At 39.9% G+C, this 20,739-nt stretch overlaps 1 protein-coding gene and 1 non-coding gene across 5 annotated transcripts in view; one reads left to right on the plus strand and one right to left on the minus strand.

The window, feature by feature from the left end:
* Positions 1–3,314: 3,314 nt before the first annotated feature.
* KIN (Kin17 DNA and RNA binding protein) overlaps positions 3,315–20,739 on the minus strand; it is a 43,237-nt gene continuing 25,812 nt past the window's right edge. Inside the window, exons 8-13 of one of the 4 annotated variants that reach the window (XM_059055956.2) lie at positions 18,700–18,829; positions 16,704–16,754; positions 11,632–11,700; positions 10,274–10,373; positions 8,414–8,514; positions 3,315–4,674 (exon numbers count right to left, since the gene is read on the minus strand). In XM_059055956.2, the coding sequence (XP_058911939.1) occupies positions 4,612–4,674; positions 8,414–8,514; positions 10,274–10,373; positions 11,632–11,700; positions 16,704–16,754; positions 18,700–18,829 (514 nt within the window). In that variant the 3' untranslated portion in view covers positions 3,315–4,611. Of the gene's footprint in view, positions 4,675–5,345; positions 6,876–8,413; positions 8,515–10,273; positions 10,374–11,631; positions 11,701–16,703; positions 16,755–18,699; positions 18,830–20,739 lie in introns of those variants that run through there. The other 3 variants (XM_059055957.2, XM_067030230.1, XM_067030229.1) reach the window with 3 other exon arrangements.
* On the plus strand, positions 3,362–3,434 carry TRNAR-UCU (transfer RNA arginine (anticodon UCU)). The gene has a single exon. It is a non-coding gene; the product is annotated as a tRNA-Arg (tRNA).

A 20,739-nucleotide genomic window follows, 5' to 3' on the forward strand; every position in this document is an offset into this window, starting at 1 on the left:
GCTACCTTTAGCTGTATAAGGTTAGTTCGATTCCTAGTATTTCACATGTGCTCAGTAGTTTTAAAAATAATGCTGAAAATCTTGGGGTGTAAATTTACATGCAGAGGACTGAGCAACATTGCCCTAGCAAAAGAAACTCGATTTAGAATCAAACCCATGTTCTTCAAATTATCAAAACTTTTATTAATCGCTGGTATTTTAAAATTCATTGCCTGTAAAAATAACCTGATTAATACTGTTCACATGTGTCCCTCCTGAGACCAGAAAATTGCCTTCTCTATATAATTTTGAATTATAAGTGAACAATCAATTTTGAATTTCACATGAAGAAACCAAATTAATGGGAATCATTGGAAAAGAAGGAACTATTCCACTGTCTACCTCTTGATTAGTTCTGAAAGTATTATGCTCTCAGTGATGAAGAAAAACAAGTTGACAATTATCTATGTTTATTTGTGGAAGCACCTTGGAACCCATTGGTAATTGATCAATATTTAATTTTGTATAAAGCTGGGGTATTACAGGGCTGGTATCTGTCAAATATATTCCTCTTTAGGACAAAAGTAACCTATCTTCAAAGCTTTTTGTAAGTATCAATCTAAACAGTTCCCATTAAACCAATTAGATATGTATGTCTTATTGTCAGAACTGTCAGGAAAATAGAGCCTTTGTTTGAGAAACAAGACTGCATTCAGATCATACTTCTGTCATAAGTTTGTGTTTTTAAATATCTGAAAATTAAACAAGGCTTAGAATTGGCAAATTGGCAATCCAAAGAAATAAGTAAAAAAAAGGGAATTAGAGAGTATCTCTATGTGTAGTAAAAATGAACTATGAATCAGTAGTTATTTTAGTACCTAATGGTATGAGGTCTTATGCGTCATTCTATTTGCTTTAAAGGATCACTTAATACCTTAAGGAGGAGCATCTTCTCTTCAGCCTTATCCCAATCGAAAGAGATATAAGTGACTCCAAAGACCCAGTAAGATGAAAGGAGAAATTACCTGGCTGCCTAGATACATAAAAATGCTTATATGCTGTAATAATTTAGTAGTCTTATTCCTTTCTTAACATTTTTTCAGGGAATTCCCTGGCAGTCCAGTGGTTAGGGCTCAGCAGTCGTGGTCTGGGTTCGAACCCTGGTCAGGAAAATAAGATCCTGCAAGTGGCAAGCAAGAGCCATGGCCAAACAAACAAAACAAACAAACAAAAAACACTTTTTCACACTGGCAAAGTCTACATGGATGACTTTTTCTGAAATACCCATGTGAGAGAAAGAAAAATCAAGGCCGCTTCCTTTTAATGGTATAGTGACTCAATTACCCAGTTAACGTTTCTGGGGTCACTTCACACTACCTAATGATGAACTTACAACGAAGGCTGAAGCGTGTTCTAATCCTGTGATCCCATTCCACCGGAGTAGGAACTGAGGTATATAAGGGTAACAGTAATGGTCTCTCACTGCGGTACGTCAAAGTCAGGGCGGGTTTGTTTTTTTATTTTTACTTTTTGGGTGCACCAGGTCTTATTAGTTGCGGCATGTGGGATCTAATTCCCTGACCAGGGATGGAACCCGGGCCCCCTGCATTGGGAGCGCAGAGACTTAACCACTGGACCGTCAGGGAAGTCCCAGGGCGGGTTTTTTTTTTTTTTCGGTACGTGGGCCTCTCACTGTTGTGGCCTCTCCCGTTGCGGAGCACAGGCTCCGGACGCGCAGGCTCAGCGGCCATGGCTCACGGGACCAGCGGCTCCGCGGCATGTGGGATCTTCCCGGACCGGGGCACGAACCCGCGTCCCCTGCATTGGCAGGCACATTCTCAACCACTGCGCCACCAGGGAAGCCCCCAGGGCGGGTTTTTAAGTAGCTACTCCAAATTAGCTAATTTCTCTTTATCGGCCAGTCATTTCATTTGAATATCAATTCACTGAACATTGTCAATTCCTACACGACACCCATCTTGGGCCTACACCTGCTTCTCACCCTTTTATCTCCAGCACCTCCTGCAATTATTTACTTACGGGAGGCGCTTTAGTAAATGTTTGTTGAATAAATTCACTCAAATTCACAGCAAAAACTGACAGTCAGTTAGAAGTACACAGGGGGAAAAAGAGCAAATAAGGCAAAATGGGATCTGACGGCATTCCTAATGAAGAAAACTCAAGGAATTTGGTTTCCTAAGATATCAATGCCAATAATTTGATATGACCTCAAGCAAGCTGGTGAAAAAGAACAGCTTTCCAAAAACTGAGAAGCCACAGACTGAGAGAAAATATTTGCAAAAGACATTATCTAAGACTATCATCCAAAATATACAGAGAACTCTGAAAACTCAACAGTAAGGAAGTGAATGACCCAATTTAAAAAATGGCAAAAGACTTGAATAGACACGATCCACAGATGGCAAATAAACACGGAAAGATGCTCAACATCATATGTCATTAGGGATTGCAAATTAAGACAACGAGATACGACTACACACCTATTAGAATGCCCAAATCAAGACAACACTAAATGCTGGCGAGGCTGTGGAGCAACAGAAACTCTCACTCATTGCTGGCGGGAACGCAGACGAGAACAGCCGCTTTGGAAGTCAATCTTACCATTCCATCCAGGAACCACGCTCCTTGGTATTTCCCCAAATGAGTTGAAAACTTATGCCTACACAAAAATCTACACACGTAGGTTTATAGCAGCTTCATTCATAGTGGACAAAACTTGGAAGCAACGAAGATGTTCCTCAGTAGTTGAATGGATAAATACACTGTGGTGTATACAGATAAGGTGGTATTAGTCAGCCCTTAAAAAAAAAAAAGAGCCATCAAGCCACGAGAAGACGCGTGGAGGAAACAAATGCATACTACCAAGTAAAAGAAGCCAGTCTGAAAAGGCTACATACTGTATGAGTCCAACTATCAGACATTCTGGGGAAGGCAAAACTATGTAGACAGTAAAAGGATCAGTGGTTGATGGAGGCAGGCAGGGGAGGGGGGATGAACAGGTGGATGTTTAGACCGATGAACCTATTTTGCATGATACCATAATGGTGAATATATTTCATTATAAATTAGTCCAAGCCCACAGAATGTACAATCCCAAGAGTGAACCCTGACGTCAGCTACGGACGCTGGGTGAGGATGACGTGTCCATGCAGGGTCATCAGTTATAACAGACGCACCGTCTGGTGAGGACGCCGATGGTAGGGAGGCTGTGGCTCGGGGGGCAGGGGGCACGTGGGAAATCTCTACACGTTCTGCTTCATTTTGCTGTGAACTTAAAATTGCTCTAAAAAATAAAGTCTTTTTTTTTTTTTTTTAAAGAATAGCTTACGATGCTTTAAAAAGAAAAAATAAGTCAGGGAATTCCCTGGCGGTCCAGTGGTTAGGACTCTGCGCTTCTACTGCAGGGGGCCCGGGTTCAATCCCTGGTCGGGGAACTAAGAATCCTGCAAGCCGTGTGGCTCGGCCAAAAAAATAAAAATAAAGAAAGAAAAGAAAATAGAGAAAAAAGTCTACGTAAGACTTGATTTTAGGTGTTTGCAGTCACTCTGCTTAACATAACCATATTGGCCTCTAAAAACTTACAGGAAAAATGGTTCTACCGTCTAGCATCATATTTTTGTGCTTCACACTTTTTTCAATTAAGTTGACCTTCAATCATGCTACTTTATTTTATTCTGCGATAATTTCAGGAAGATGCTGGAGAAAAGAATTAAACGTGGGCGGTAGAGATGAAACATGGTTTTTCTAAGAAGAAAACCACTGAGTTGATTCCAAACTTACAGATTTGGGGGAGGCCTATGAAATTTGTCACGTTTTATTTCTCCACTATAATCAGAGAGGACCGTTCCCCTTATGGAAATTCCTCAGGTCACAAGCACTCGCCCCCATTTACTGACACCACTGCTCACTTCCGTTTATCAAACACCTACTAAGTGCTGGGCTTTACGTCTGACACTCCATATGCATTTTCTGTAGTTCTCACAACCCTGCCGGGACACACTATTTTTGACAATTTATACATTAAAAGCACTGAAATTCGAGAACATTAACTCTCCTGAGATGACTTACCTAGTGTTTCAAATTAGATAGTGGTGGTGCTTGCACAACTTTGTAACTAGTCTGAAAACCACTGAAATGTCCCCTTTAAATGGGTGAAATTGTATGGTGTGTGAATTATATCTCAATAAAGCTGCTATTCTATTTATAGTCTGACTCTTTAAAATGTAATTATATTTACAGTTCAACTTTACTACTTTACTGATGAAAATAGAAATTTAGAGTATATGAAGGATTTCCTCTAACTATATGATTCTAAATTGTCCTATATAAAACACTTTACAATAACGTTCTTTTAATGAAGATAAAAAATCATCAAGGAAACATTACAGAGGAAATAAAAATAACAAAGACAAAATTACATAATTTTGATACTTCATGAGACATAACTAGATTTTTCTGTGAGTTTAGCTAAACAACTATACAGTAATATTTAAATAAATCCATTTGTTTTATACAAAAGAAACACCCTAACACAGTAGAGTCTTGTAATGCCTTCGTGAACACCAATTTGATGCTTTAAGAGTTTAATGTGCTGTTAACAAATTTTCAAACTCAGGCAAGTTTAGAAATGTCTTCATATTGAATTCCTTCAACTCTGCGTCCTTTTAAAGGGCCCTACAAATTAAAATAATTGAAGAAGAGGTTAAGAACACACTTGTACTTACAAGACAAGAAAAGGACACACACTTCTGGATCCAAATTTGCCTTTTTCACATCCCTAAGATACCACTAAGGTAGCTGACAGTTCTACACATCTGTGAATTTTAAAAGTATTCTACGGCATCCTCATCAAGAACTGGCCTTATTTTCTTCAGTGCTACGTGGCATGTGTTATCTCTAGACCCTGTGGCAGAGACTGGCTAGCTGGTCGGTATCTCCTCTGCTTCCTGGATAAAGTCACACTTCCTGGCTCCTCCTGTGGTCAGGTATGGCCGTGAGACGGAGCTCCGGCCCAGGGAAGGGAAGAGAAGAGACGCGGGCCACTTCCGGGCCCAGGCCACGCTCCCTTCCACAGGCAACCCGTCACACTCCCCGCGGCCTGCCTCAAGCCCACGGACGCGGCAGCTTGTCAAAGCCCCGGGTGAAGGTGGTAGAGCCACAAGTCAGAAGGACCCTGGTCTCACAAATCACTCCAAAGAAAAGAGCCATTCCCTGATTCAGAAGACCTGTTCTGGACCTCAAAATGAGAACTTAATGTCTATCATGTTTGTGCCATTATCAGTTGGGGTTTTTTTTTTTTTTTAATAACAAATACTATTTTTTTTTTTTTTTTTTTTTTTTTTTTGCGGTACGCGGGCCTCTCACTGCTGTGGCCTCTCCCTTTGCGGGGCACAGGCTCCGGATGCGCAGGCTCAGCGGCCATGGCTCACGGGCCCAGCCACTCCGCAGCATGTGGGATCCTCCCAGACCGGGGCATGAACCCGTGTCCCCTGCATCGGCAGGCGGACTCTCAACCACTGCGCCACCGGGGAAGCCCAATAACAAATACTATTTTAAGCAATACAAATCCTCATACTGAAACATATTTGTCTAGTTTAGCTGTGACAGGCTGGTCTTGTTACAGAAGAGGAGTCTAAGCTGAAATGTATTTTCTTCTCCCCTTCATATCCAACAAAAAGGGAAAGGGGAAAGAAAACTGGATTAGTGAAAGATGATACCTGTCACAAAAGCTGATACAGCCTGGGAACACAGAGGCTAAGAATATGGGCTCTGGAACCAGACTGCCCAAGTTCAAACCCCACCCTCAGCAGGTGACATAACCCCTCAGTGCCCCATTGTCCCCTAGTGGGGAACAGTAACAGTACCTACATTACTGCCTTGTTGAGAAATATAAATGAGTTAGCACGTATAAAGCGCTCAGAATAACGTCTGGAACATAATATGCATATGAGTTCAATAATTCTTAACTCTTCTTATTAAATCTTTCGGTTAAAATTTGGTCCTCTCCGCTGCAAAATATAAAATGATGACAAAGACTAACCCTGGGCTGAGATTTTAACACTTTTTACCTTCCTTTAAAAAATGCTTTTAAAATCTCTTTCTTTTAATGTACTGTAATGATTACACATAAAGGAAATAAGTTCCCAGATAAAGCATGACCCGGCTTGACTCTTTCATCATCAGATTCAAAGGTGAAAGGTCAATCACACTTCTGTGATAAGAAGGCCAAGCAAGGGATAAAGAAGGGGGCCAGACTTGGGTTGACCAGGCAAGTAGCTAAAAAGCTGGGGCTGGTTTTGAACAATTTGTGAGCTGTTTTAAAAATCTGCTTAATAAATGTGTAAATTTCAAATCTTATGATACTGATACTAAAATTTAAGAGGCCAGGAATAATAAAAATAGGAGAAGCCACTCGAAAAGTTCATGTTGTTCAGGGCGTTGACCTGGAGAAAACATGCGGACGTAGAGACAAGCTGACCGACATGCACAAACCAACACAGATATTTTTAATGGAGGCACGCTGCAAAAGAAGAAGAAAAAAACCCCAAAATTTGCATGTGGGTTTCCTCTCCCAAGAGTACACGCTGCTTTGCAATCAACCGGAAAGGCTGTCCCTGCGGATCACCTCCGAGGTTCTGTCTCGGTCTGGCTCTGAGGGCGATGAAAGCGTTAGAGGGGAAGGTGGAGCTGTGGGTTCCCAGCAAGGCCGGGAAGAAAGCAGCTCTCGAAAATCATACAGACTGGAAACCGAAGGTGTGGATAGAAGCTAGAATATCCTCAACAGTACTGAGTCGTTCTGTTTCCCTTAGATGAAAACGTGAAGCGGGATCTAAGTTGGGTAGTATTAGGAAACTAACAAGTGGAGGAGATTCAACCTGCCAAGGAAATACGAGAGTTTCCATGATCTCATGCTGATTGAATCAGAAAAAAAAAAAAAAAGACTGATTTTAAAAAGAGCTTCAATCTGTTCATGTAGTCAGATTAATAAATTCCCTACTGACAGGTGACATTCCCTGTTCCTTTTTTTCCCCTTAGAGTTTATGTTCATTGGTGATTAGGTTAGTATTTTTAAGGACAGGGAAAAAATGCTTAATTTACTGAAATGTGATTTCTTTCAAATAAGAACCTAAACGGTTTTTCAAGAAAGCTTTCCTGAGACACATATTCTCAAACCAGTTCATAGGTGGGCTCAGGGGACCTACGAACTCCTTAAAGGGAACACATACAATTTGGCAGTTTATGTGCAGCTTCTTGCAGAGAGCCCAAAACTGTCATCAGACTCTTCAGGAAGTTGATTATTCCCCCAAACACTAAAACTTCCTGTACTGGAGATGAAAAAGCCTCTCGTTTAGAGATAAAAAATACACGGTGCAGTAGCGCAGGGATCTAAATAGAATTAGGCAGTTAGGAAAAAACCTGTTTCAGACCCTTCCTTCTGAAGACAGCTCAGGTTTCACTCAGCCTCATGCACAGACCTGCCAGGGGACTATCAGTTCTAAGTCAACAAGCAATTTTATTTAAATGTCAGATTTCTTAAAATTAATTACTTTATTGATCTCTTCTACCTTAAATCCTTTATGAAAGAAAGGAGTACATTAAAAAATATTATTGATCTCTGTGGCTTTTCCCCCATTAACTCTGACTATACATTCCCCACTAATCACACTACGGCAGATTGAGTTTTATGTTAGATGTGGGGGAAAAAAACTGGGATACAAAAAACTATGTGTAATATATACAATTTTATAAAATAGAAAGACTGAAAAAAAACAGACCAAAACATTAATGGAGGTTATCATTTGCCTGGAGGTTTACGAGCAATTTTAAAAATTATTTATATTAAATTGTATTTTTCAGCTTTTATCCAGGAGTGCTGCTAAAGATTGAATGTTTGTGTCCCTGTCAAAATTCGTTCAATACATTCAAATTGTGATGGTATTAGGAGGTGGGGTCTTTGGGAAGTGATTAGGTCATGAGGGCAGAGCCCTTGAGAATGCATTAGTGCCCTTAAAAAGGGATCCCGGAGAGCTCCCTTTCCCCTCCCACCATGTGAAGACACATCAACCAGGAAACAGGCCTTCAGCAGACACCGAATCTGCCTGTGCCTTGATCTCGGACTTCCAGCCTCCACAAATGTGAGAAATAGGTTTCTGTTGTTTCTAAAGCCACCCCAGTCTATGGTACTTTGTTATAGCAGCCGGAACAGATTAAGACACATAAGGAATTTCTTTTGCAATCAGAAAATAAAATACTTTAGTAATGTCAACCACCAGAGAAAATAAGCTTATAGATTTCCAAATATGAGAGAAGGCAAACAGAAAACGCAAACTTAAAACACCAATCCAATGAAAAAGAACCATAGCACATTTTAAAAGCATTTTGAAATTTCTGTCTTTGTGTAAACTATACTTACGGTTTCAATGACTATAGTAGCTGAAAAAGTCTTCTCATTGATGGATTCTAGGGTACCTTCATTTCCTCTGTAGCCTCCATTTAAAACGAGAACTCTTTTTCCTATAACAGAAAAGGGTTAACACTTAATACCAAGAAAATGGCCACTTTCTTCTACTTTCTTACAGCCAAATGCAATTACACTGAATCAACATAGTAGAAAACAAAACTCTTAGAAGTTCTTAATCGTTTAATATCTGTATGATTCTAAAGTACAGTTTGTAGATACTTTGATTAAACATTACAAGACTCCTCATTTTTTTCTACTTATTTGTCAAGGGATGTTTTAATTTTATACCACGGAGTATAAGGTTCTTGGAGGAGATGCCCAGAGCCCAGAAGTAATCAGAAAAGATTCAGCTTACTTTTTAAAAAAAAAATTTATTAATTTGGGTCTTCGTTTCTGTGCGAGGGCTTTGTCTAGTTGTGGCAAGCGGGGGCCACTCTTCATCGCTGTGCGCGGGCCTCTCACTATCGCGGCCTCTCTTGTTGCGGAGCACAGGCTCCGGACGCGCAGGCTCAGTGGCCATGGCTCACGGGCCCAGCCGCTCCGCGGCATGTGGGATCTTCCCGGACTGGGGCTTGAACCCGTGTCCCTTGCATCGGCAGGTGGATTCTCAACCACTACGCCACCAGGGAAGCCCTCAGCTTACTTTTAATCTCTCCTTTTAAGATCACAAGATGGTTGCTAGTTTCATAAAAGCGTAACTACATGCCTGCTATTTGGTTGAGCCATTCTGTCTCTAAGAATTTTCTCAGCAGAAATCATATATCCATACAAAGCTCTGTACGTGAATGTTCATACAGCAGTTTTGTTCGTAAGGGCCAAGAGCTGTAAACAACCCCAATGTCCATCAGTAGGTGACTGGATAAAGAAACTGGCACATCCACATAATGAAATACTTGGCAATAAAAAGGAAGAAAGTATAGATGCACACAACAACGTGAGTGAATCCAAAATGATGTACTGAGTGAACGAAGCCAGACAGAAACACAGCACACGCGGTATGATTTTATTTACGTAAAACTGTAGAAAAGTATGAGCTAATCTACAGTCACAGAAAGCAGACTGGTGGTTGCGTGGGGGACAGGGGAGACAGAGCAGGGAGCGAAGGACTATAAAGGAAGCGGAGGAAACTTTGGGGGTGATGGACACATTTGCTAACTTGACTGTAAGGATGGTTGTCACGGGAGTATGCATGTGTTGAAAACATCAAATTGTATACTTTATACAGATGCAGTTTATGGTAACTGCATCTTACTGCTGAAGCTGAAAAAGAAGTCCACAACTGCTAATCCATAAAATGAATTTTATTTTAGGGAGAAAGAATATAGGATCTGATAAACAGAAGTTTTAGAGACTAACATTATCACCATGCCAGCAATGATACCACCACGAAGAGTCGGGGTCAGAGGCAAACTACCCAACTACAAAAGCATTTATACTAGATATGTGTAAGGCAATTAAGGAAAAGAAAATGCAAAATAATACTGACTTACTTTACCATCTCAAATAGCTAAACAAATATATTAATAATAATCCTAATATGATTGATTTTATCCAGATATGTCTGTGATTTGCTTCTGGAAAGAAAACAGATTCTAGAAAGGGAAAATTTATTTACGCCACAAAATAGCTTTCTCAGAGGACTGGTAAACTACCACCTCACCGAGTCAAACTGGGATTAGTTATAGTGGCGATTATATGTTTCTAAAAAGGAAACTCATACCCAGAACTATCAAGTAACGTCAAAAACTAAGGTTTTAAAGAATGGAATCACTTATTTCGATGGTATATTAAATGGTCTGCAAAAAGATTTACCTGGTGCTGGAATGACTGTTTCTAAATGAGTCTGGTCAAGTTTCAGCTTGTCTCCAGAATCAATCATCTTCACGACAGCTGTGTAATTGTTAATTACTTCCTGCCATGTAAAACCAACACTTTTATCACGGAAGAGAGATGTGAACACAAAGTCCAAAGGACAGAAATAAATGTAAACAATGAAATTCTAACCAAAAGGTAAGAGTAACTTGTTTTAAGAGTAACTCCTTGTATCAAAGGAGTTTATTTTCTAGATGCCATATATGACCTCAGGCTATGGTTCTTAAAGAATTCAATTCAGGGGCTTCCCTGGTGGCGCAGTGGTTGAGAATCCACCTGCTGATGCAGGGGACACGGGTTCGTGCCCTGGTCCGGGAAGATCCCACATGCCACGGAGCGGCTGGGCCCGTGAGCCATGGCCACTGAGCCTGTGCGTCCGAGCCTGTGCTCCGCAACGGGAGAGGCCACAACAGTGAGAGGCCCGCGTACCACAAAAACAAAACAAAACAAAAAAAGAATTCAATTCAAAGCTTAGTTAAGGTTTTCATCTGGAAAGAAAAGGCTGGTGATCTTAGAATAAGGCTTTAAGAAATACATGAGAGGGGTAATTCTGTGTCATTGCAAGCACAGTAGGAGGGTAACTTATGCATGCACAAGGCTGGCTGGGTGCTAGCATGAAACTATACTTAGGAAAAGCAAAAGAAAGGAAAAGACTGGAGCATTGATTTTTTCTTTTTTTTTTGCGGTACGTGGGCCTCTCACTGTTGTGGCCTCTCCCGCTGCGGAGCACAGGCTCCGGATGCGCAGGCTCAGCGGCCATGGCTCACGGGCCCAGCCGCTCCGCGGCATGTGGGATCTTCCCAGACCGGGGCACGAACCCGTGTCCCCCGCATTGGCAGGCGGACTCTCAACCACTGCGCCACCAGGAAAGCCCTGGAACATTGATTTTTAAATTTTAAAATCCTAGAGCAATCAAAAGATAAGTCTCTGAGGCAAACCACAAGGAAGCCCTCCTTGGAGCTCTGGGGCACTATTACATTGCCCGTCATCGACAAAGGGAACGTACCTTACTTACTAGCAAGGTGCACTCACCAAATATTTTTAAGAGGTGCCGATGGGATTTCATACATACCATTTGCTCTAGTAAGAAAGCCGACCAAAGTTAAGTATAAACTATGGTTGGAAATGAAATATTTCTCCAACCATTGTGAAGTCAGCCTTCCTTTCACGGAACCATCAAGAACCTTAGACACACTGCTTCTGTTACTAGGACTTGGTTTTTAAGGAATATCAAAATGGCTTTACTCAGCCACACACCAGCTCCTTCCCCAAATTCCATCATAACTTCATGTTCTTACCTTAACAATCCCCTTTTTCTTATGATATTTCTCTCCAAGTTTTTTCGTTATAATTTTCACTACAATTTCCTGGAAAATAAGAAAAAAAAATAAAGATGGAAGGAATGATATAAATTATCTTTCCTCTTTTGATCCTTCATTTTAAACATTTTCACCGAAAATAATAGTAAAATATTAACTGCTTTGCTAAATAAGACATTTTGGAGTTGGAAGTCTTCCCAACGATGGCAGAACATTCCCTTAGTAATCTTTCATTCCTCTGTCTCTTTTTATTCAACACAGTTGGTTACCAAGAGGAAAAAAACACACATCTCATGGCTGATTTCCATAGTGAAGGTTTCCTGAAATCTAGGACTTTCATCCACCAATCTCAACTCTATTAATTCAGGTCTTTCATAGAGAGCTTCTTTCTTTCTCTCCATTCAAGGAAGAAAAAATGCCAAGGATGTTATATGTTGACGTTCACCGCTGACAAAAAAACTCAGAGAGCAAGAGTCTCACTGGGAACCTCAAGAAACGGCGGCTTTGAGCTAAAGCACAACACTTTCCACAGTGCTCTTTTCTCACGATGTTGCTCTGGATTTCTGATAAGACTGGACTCCTCCAGACTAGCTCCGGCTAAAAGCAACGCTCTTCTGAGCATCTAGTTCTCCACGGGACAGAAATCTGAGTTTATTTCATATTAATGCATTCTGAGTTTGCTTCTTTATCATTGTTTTCCTGATTTCAAGTAGCTAATGGCTGACGATGGAAATTAAATCACCTGACTTAATTCCAGATTCACTACAGCAATTCTGTATTTGCTACTTCAAGTGGATACAGCAGAAGTACTAGATGGTCACAAGTACTTCAATAAGCCAGGCTAAACATTACATTAACAAAAACCTAGTAAGGACTTTGGGGGAGAATATTTAACAGCAGAAAAATATGTTTAAGAGAAGGCTTGAATGTTCTTATTCTTTAAGCCAGTATTCTATTAAGACTTTCTCAGTGAAGCCATATAATACCAACAGCTTCTCTGATTTCTTTTTTTTTTTTTTAATTTTTAATTTTTTTAATTTTTTTATTTTTATTTTGTGGTACGCGGGCCTCTCACTGTTGTGGCATCTCCCGTTGCGGAGCACAGGCTCCGGACGCGCAGGCTCAGCGGCCATGGCTCACGGGCCCAGCCACTCCGCGGCATGTGGGATCTTCCCGGACCGGGGCACGAACCCGAGTCCCCTGCATCGGCAGGCAGATTCTCAATCACTGCGCCACCAGGGAAGCCCCTTCTCTGATTTCTGGGCTAAATTTCTCAAAGGCCCTCATGGGTACACACACTTATAATATAAACTTAATTCATTACTTCATTGTACTACTGACACTTGCTCATAGCACATCTGTCAAAACTTTCTTTTCTGAGTTTAAAAAGTGAAGCTCTCCAATCCATCTCTGTGGGCTGCTGGTTATTTTAACACACATACTGCCCATTTCAAAATGAGACACACACTGAGTCACTGGATCCCTGTTGGCTGATCTTCACTTTTTTTTTTTTTTGGCGATATGCGGGCCTCTCACTGTTGTGGCCTCTCCCGTTGCGGAGCACAGGCTCCGGACGCGCAGGCTCAGCGGCCATGGCTCACGGGCCCAGCCGCTCCGCGGCATGTGGGATCTTCCCGGACCGGGACACGAATCCGTGTCCCCTGCATCGGCAGGCGGACTCTCAACCACTGCGCCACCAGGGAAGCCCTGATCTTCACTTTTAATGTAACATTCTCCAAGAGGAGCTAGGAAGAAAATCTGAATAATTTATTATACCAGAAGATTATCAAACTGAAAATAAAATTTTATTAAAAGTATTGTCCATGCTGGGACTTCCCTGGCGGTCCAGTGGTTAAAGACTTCGCCTTCCAATGCAGGGGGTGCGGGTTCAATTCCTGATTGGGGAGGTAAGATCCCACATACCTTGTGGCCAAAAAACCAGGGCGTAAAACAGAAGCAATATTGTAAGGCGTTCAATAAAGACTTTAAAAATGGTCCACATTCAAAAAAAATCTTAAAAAAAATAAAAGTATTGTCACTGGGAAGAGAACTTTTGGACTAACTAAAAGTGCTTTGCTCTTTTTTTGCTTTTGGTTTGTTTTCTTTTTCCTTTAAACCAATGGTTCTGAACAAAGGTGATTCTAAACATGAGAATCAACTAGGCGGTTAGTGAAAATAGCCATTTCACCCCAGGAGACTGGATAGTGGTAGTATTGAAGAATATATATCTTGGAAAGAAATGGTCTAAATTTTTTTGAATTGTGCTCTGGTTAAGAACTACTGCTCTAAGCAAAATTCTTGATTACACGTTCATAAACAATATATGAAACTACTAATATCAAATGCTAGCTACTCCGACAGGGAAAGCAAACAAAATAATTCATAGATGGTTGCCTCTCTCTAGGTCCTTCCTTTTCTAATCTTGACCCAGACTTCTACTCAGAGACGGAAGTCAGGGAGACTAATGCATCCCAGGAAGTACTGTTTATCAGGGCAGAGTACAACCTAGTGAATCTGACTGCCAGGGAAATCCTAGCTCACCAATTTCTAAATGACCTTGGGGGAATTACTCAAGTAATCTATACCTCAGTTTTCTCACCTATATATAAAAAGGGAATAGTAATAGTAATTACCTTGTAGGGCTGATATGAGAATTAACTGAAATAATTCATATGAAGCACTTTTTAAAAATAGTTTTTCTTTTTTTTAAAAATGAAGTATAGTTGATTTACAATGTGTTAGTTTCAGGTGTACACCACAGTGACTCAGTTATATGTATATGTTTATCTATTCTTTTTCAGATTCTTTTCCCTTATAATTTATTTAAAAATATTGAGTATAGTTCCCTGTGCTATACAGTAGGTCCTTGTTGGTTATCTGTTTTTATACGTAATAGCGTGTAACTGATAATCCCAAACTCCTAATTTATCCCCTCCCTACCCCCCTGCCTTTCCCCTTTGGTGACCATAAGTTTGTTTTCCATGTCAGTGGGTCTATTTCTATTTTGTAAAGAAGCTCATTTGTATCTTTTTTTTTAGATTCCACATATAAACGATAACATATGATATTTGTCTTTCTCTGTCTGGTTTATGAAGTACTTATTTTATATTTAATACAGCAAGGATTTTCATTTTACATAACTTATTTCATGATCTTTCATGTGATCACCAGGCAAATGTTTCCCATTGTATAAGGACATAAACTAAGACATGGAAACAAAATTATTTTTAAGCTCGTGAGGGAATAACTATGAAGATTTAAATTAGAACTTTATGCTTTTTGATTTTCAAATTATTAATAATAATAATAAATCAGAAATTTTCAAATCAGAAATTACCCAAATAATTACTTTTCACTCTCGTGTTATTATTGATCAAGCCAGCTTCCTTAAGGATAACTAAGATACCCTGAAGGTTTTATGAAAACTTCATATTCCAGTAAGTTCAAAACTGAGCAGCAATAAATAAAAAATATTTAAAGTACTGAAATGTTTAAAAATTATTATGCAATTATTATCTTAAAAGAACAAGAAATAAAGTGAAAAAAGTCAGAGAAAGATAAAAACTATGACATCACTTATATGGGGAATCTAAAAAATACAACAAACTAGTGAATAAAACAAAACGAAGCAGACTCACAAATACAGAGAACAAATTAGTGGTTACCAATGGGGAGAGGGAAGTGGAGAGGGGCAATAAAGGGATGAGGGAAAAAAAAGTTATTGCGGGCTTACATGAAATCATGTGTGTGAAACTTCTGAAAACTGGAAAGCACTACAGAATTTAAAGAATCTTTCCTTCAATAAAAAAAATTTTTTGAAGACTTTAGTAAATTAGATTAAGAAAAAATGAAAAAAGACAGAAGAAGCAATAATAAAAAAGCAATAAAAAACAAATCTTTCCTTGAACTTATATAATTAAAACCCGTTTTTAGAAAAGCGAACCCTCTTGCACTGTTGATAGGAATGTAAATTGATACAGCCACTATGGAGAACAGTATGGAGGTTCCTTAAAAAAACTAAAAATAGAACTACCATACGACCCAGCAATCCCACTACTGGGCATATACCCTGAGAAAACCATAATTCAAAGAGAAGAGTCATGTACCACAATGTTCATTGCAGCTCTCTTTACAATAGCCAGGACATGAAAGCAACCTAAGTGTCCATCGACAGACGAATGGATAAAGAAGATGTGGCACGTATATACAATGGAATATTACTCGGCCATAAAAAGAAACAAAATTGAGTTATCTGTAGTGAGGTCGTTGGACTTAGAGACTGTCATACAGAGTGAAGTAAGTCAGAAAGAGTAAAACAAATACCGTATGCTAACACATATATATGGAATCTAAAAAAAAAAAATGGTTATGAAGAACCTAGGGGCAGGATGGGAATAAAGGCACAGACCTACTAGAGAATGGACTTGGGGACAAGGGGAGGGCGAAGGGTAAGCTGGGACAAAGTGAGAGAGTGGCATGGACATATATACACTACCAAATGTAAAATTGATAGCTAGTGGGAAGCAGCCGCATAGCACAGGGAGATCAGCTCGGTGCTTCATGACCACCTAGAGGGGTGGGATAGAGGGAGGGTGGGAGGCAGGGAGATGCAAGAGGGAAGAGATATGGGGATATATGTATATGTATAGCTGATTCACTTTGTTATAAAGCAGAAACTAACATACCATTGTAAAGCAATTATACTCCAATAAAGATGTTAAAGAAAAAAAAAGCTGTTTTTACAACAAAGTACCTAACTGGGTATTCTTATAGCAAAAATTGAAAATAATTCCAGGCTTAAATTCAAGGTGTCCATACACAAATTTGGCATTAAACTCAAGAAACACTACTGGTCCATGAACATGAAGTAACCCTCTAATAACAATACAACCAATACTTACAGAGTAGATGCAAAGACAAGTCATTAAAGTTATAAATCGATCTATAGAATTTACAGATATTTAAGAAATTTAGCCATTTATACCAAATGCCATTTAAATCATTTGCTTAAAAGCACATTTAGAAGTAAGAAGCCCCAGAGGGATACGTACAGGCTGGAGCCAGTAATCTGTTCGGGCAGCTCTTTTCTTCTCCTCTTCAATCTGGAGGACGCATGAGACATTCATAAAATTACCTCTTTAATATCCTCAATTTATTTCAAGTAACATTCAATTTAGCAAAAGAACACCATAAAACACACTTCACAGAAGATCGATATAATTTGCAAGCTCTGATAAACACAAATCTTTTTTGCAATTAGTTTTTGATTGAAAAAAAAAAGCAACTTGGATTTACATTATAAGTGATAGGCAAGTCAACTGACCAAGAAGATAAACTCAAACAACCTCTACTGAGTCAATACTGCAACGCCACCTGCCAGCATTACTCTGCCCTATCCCTGCTTCCTCCCCTGGACTGTCATGAGCTGGACAACAGGCGATGTTTTCAGGGGGGAAAAACATCACTCTTACAGACCGATTTAGCACAGCATAGTTGGGTATACAGTTTGATGGCAAAGAGGAGCTTCCCTGTTTGATAAGGATAATAAAGCCTGTGAATGGAGGGGAAGAAAAACACAACCAGGAGAGAAGTAACTGAAAGGGTGACCCAAAGGAAAAATGTGCCGACCAGCCGACCTGGCTGTATCTCACACCTGTTTCCTTCTCAACTGCTCAGTTAACCATAAGTACCTACTTTCAAAGGGACTGAACAATGTCGCTCTTTGGTTGATTCAAAACCTCATCTTAATTCCTCCAACTTTCCAATATGAACAAAAAATATTCTAAACTTGGCATGCTTATATTCTAAGCAGGTAGATCTGGCTTTCCATTTTACTCTGAATTAAATTCAAACTGGCTTATAAGACCTCTGTGGTGTTGCCCGTTTCTCTCTCCAACCTCAAATGCCACCACTCTTGTGCTTACCAGGCTCTAGCCACCTGGATCTTCCCTTTGGATGCTGAACTAGAGATCTCCCCTGCTAGGGCAGGGGAACAAGCTATCTCCCCACTCCCTGCCCCCAGACCGCCTCAGCACACAGCATTTTGTAATTACTTATCCACTGGTTCACTTGGTCGTGGAATGTCTCCTTCACTAGGGTGAATGCTCCATGACATGCAGGGACTGTGTTTGTCTCCCTACTCTACACAGGCAGGACCTCACATGATGCCCAGCACGTAACAGCAACTCAGTATCTGCTGAATGATGGAATGACCACATCTCACAGCGTACACACGGTATATTATACTCTCAGCTTTTCTAACTGTCCTGCGTTGTGTGAGGACTCAGTAACAGGGAAGACCAAACAGTTACCCCCATCCCTTCACAAATGAAGAAAAGGGATGGGGAGACCAGAGGAAATGATGTTACAGGGAAAAACGTTAGCTTCTTGTATCCACTTATTCTTTCTCCTCGCCTTTTCTACTTATTTCATAAATTTGTTGATAAGGGAAGGTGATGTATTGGAAGGGAGAAAGGAATATTTAGGAATATACTAAGGACCTTCTGCAGAACGGCTCTAGAATTTCAGGTAAATTTAGAGCAAAAGTATAGCCCTAGATCCAGATAATCAAAGGTTTTCAATGATTCATCATATAAACTTGGCCATCAGGTTAAATCAAATTAAAAATATGTCAGAGCTTTCTCTCCTGGCTAGGAGGTGGTAAGTGGAAGTCAGAGGCAACAGGAGAGCCCAGGTTGGTGGAGGCATCCATGGAGGATGCCAATTTCACGAAGCCACCAAAGGTGAGCAGAGCTTTCATTTCTGGCTTCAATTACCACTGAGGTTCTCCTAAACTAACTCTATTGACCGTAATTTCATGGAGTGTTTTGAAGACAGCACTTGAGGCAAGAAAATAAACCTATCTAAGGAGGTTCCAGCTCCATTCAGATGGAACTACATCTAGGCTCTTTCTTCCTAACCTGGTAATGAGCACATTTTTCTCACTTTATATTGATCTCATAATTGGTGAAACTATTTAACTTTCCTTGGTTGGAATCACATAATTCCCCTAACAGCTAGAGTTGACAAGCACTTCACAAAGCGTACCTCCATGATTTCATCGAGTGCAGATTTCTTCTTCTTCTTTTCTTTTGACTGAGCTGAGCTCTGGGAAGATTCCTTCCGTTTCACCGATGCTGCGTTCCCTATTGTCTTCAGAGCACTTGGTCCCAAAGAACTGATGGGAAGAGGAACGGTGCTGTTAACAAAAACTGTGCAAAGACGTAAGCTTTATAATGTGCAGAAGGAACAACACAGAAGAAATCTGTTATATGGTTAGTTTCCAACAGATGAGTCAAAACTACGAAGGGCGTGTCTATCACTTACAGGACTGGGGGCTCCATGAGAACATGGAACCCTTCCTGTCCCTCCCACCTTCAGCTGGTACCACTCTATCAGTGTGGCTGCGTGAGGGACGACAGCATTGGCTTCAGGGTTGGGGCCACCAGGGTTTGATCCTACTTCTGCTGGGACCTTGAGCAATTAACTTTTCTAAGCCTCATTTCCTCACATATAAACAGGGATAATGACGTGACCCAAATCGAGCTCGACCGGCAGGATTAAGTGAGATGTTTGTAAAACAGCTGGTAGAAGTCCAGCACATTGTTATCAGTTCTATTTCTTTAAAGCGAAGATCTCAACATTCAATTAAAATTTTTTTTATCGTCCCCAATTGCCTAACAGCATCAGTGTACATTGTAAATTCCTGAGTGCCATCATAAAATTGTCACCACAGGCCCCAGGATGCCATCCCTGATTTATTATGTATACTTGTCATTCTGAACAATTTGCTATTGACTGAGCCATGCCCTGCGCTTCAAGCTTTTGCAAATCTGCACATGCCTCTTTTATACCTAAAATAGTCTCTCCATTTATCTCCATTTGTTGAACTTCTTTAAGAACCATTCTTCATGAGGCTTCTTGGAATTTGTCATTTTTGAACAGCCATAGCACTTTGGGGCAGGCATCCCACTCCACCTGGTATATAATCATTTGTATAGATGACTCCTCTCTCACAGCAGGGGAGAGAATATATATATCCATATATATATATATATATATATATATATATATATATATATATATATATATATATATTCCCCCCCCGTAAAGTAGCAGTAACTATCTTGTGACTCAGATAAAATAGATGCTCCATTAATATTTGCTAACTCACTGAATATTATCAGTCTAGTTATTTAATTTGTCATACTTGTAAAATACAAAGAACACATATTTGCACAAAGCTACCATGGAAACAAGAAAAAAAAAGTGTGATTAATAGAAAATACAGTAGAGTTAATATTTCCCACTATTTGGACCTTTTCCTTTAGGCATTTAAAGGCAGCATTAGCTTTAGTAGCAGCCAGACGACGGTAAGGACTCCCAGTGGAGCCTGCAGTCAACTGAAATCCCTGCTTCTTACATGGGGAGGCTGCAGGTCAGGACTCGCCCACCCTGTCTTCATGGAAGCTGTTCTCTCTTTATCTAACTGGAAGGCTTTAAATTTACCCTGCGACATTTCACTTACTAGGTTTTGTCCCATAATTCAATCCTCCGACATATTTTTAAGTTCTAAGGTTTGTGACAACTGTAAATAATATATATTGGTTGTGAACAGATTAAGTGCAAATAAAGATAAACTCTTCAATGTGCTACTCCATATAAAGATTCTTTAGATTTAAATGTACTTTGAGCTAGGAATCCACTGAATTTAGCAATGATTCCAGATCATAAACAACCACAATATGTCTATATAAACAGGCACTAATAATCCCAGCAGAAGGGCAGTTAGGATTATATGGTCATTTTGGGGTCTAGTAATTACTTCTTCCTTACATGTTCACAAACCACCTATTTCCTACTATAATCACTAGAAAAAGCTAGCTACTATTGTGTTCTGAAGATTTTTCTCCACTTTTAGAAAAAACATTTGCTTAATTTTCTGCTTTCTGCGTCTTCTCACATTCTCCGTGTTTCCTCAAATGTTATCAACAGTTGAGTCATCAAACACATCTATAAATTATTCAATATTTTGGTATTTGTTGCAGCTTGGAAATTTAATCCAATTTAAAAATGGGCAATAGACAA

This window comes from Kogia breviceps, chromosome 3, assembly GCF_026419965.1.
Source record: "Kogia breviceps isolate mKogBre1 chromosome 3, mKogBre1 haplotype 1, whole genome shotgun sequence".
Lineage (NCBI taxonomy): Eukaryota > Metazoa > Chordata > Mammalia > Artiodactyla > Physeteridae > Kogia > Kogia breviceps.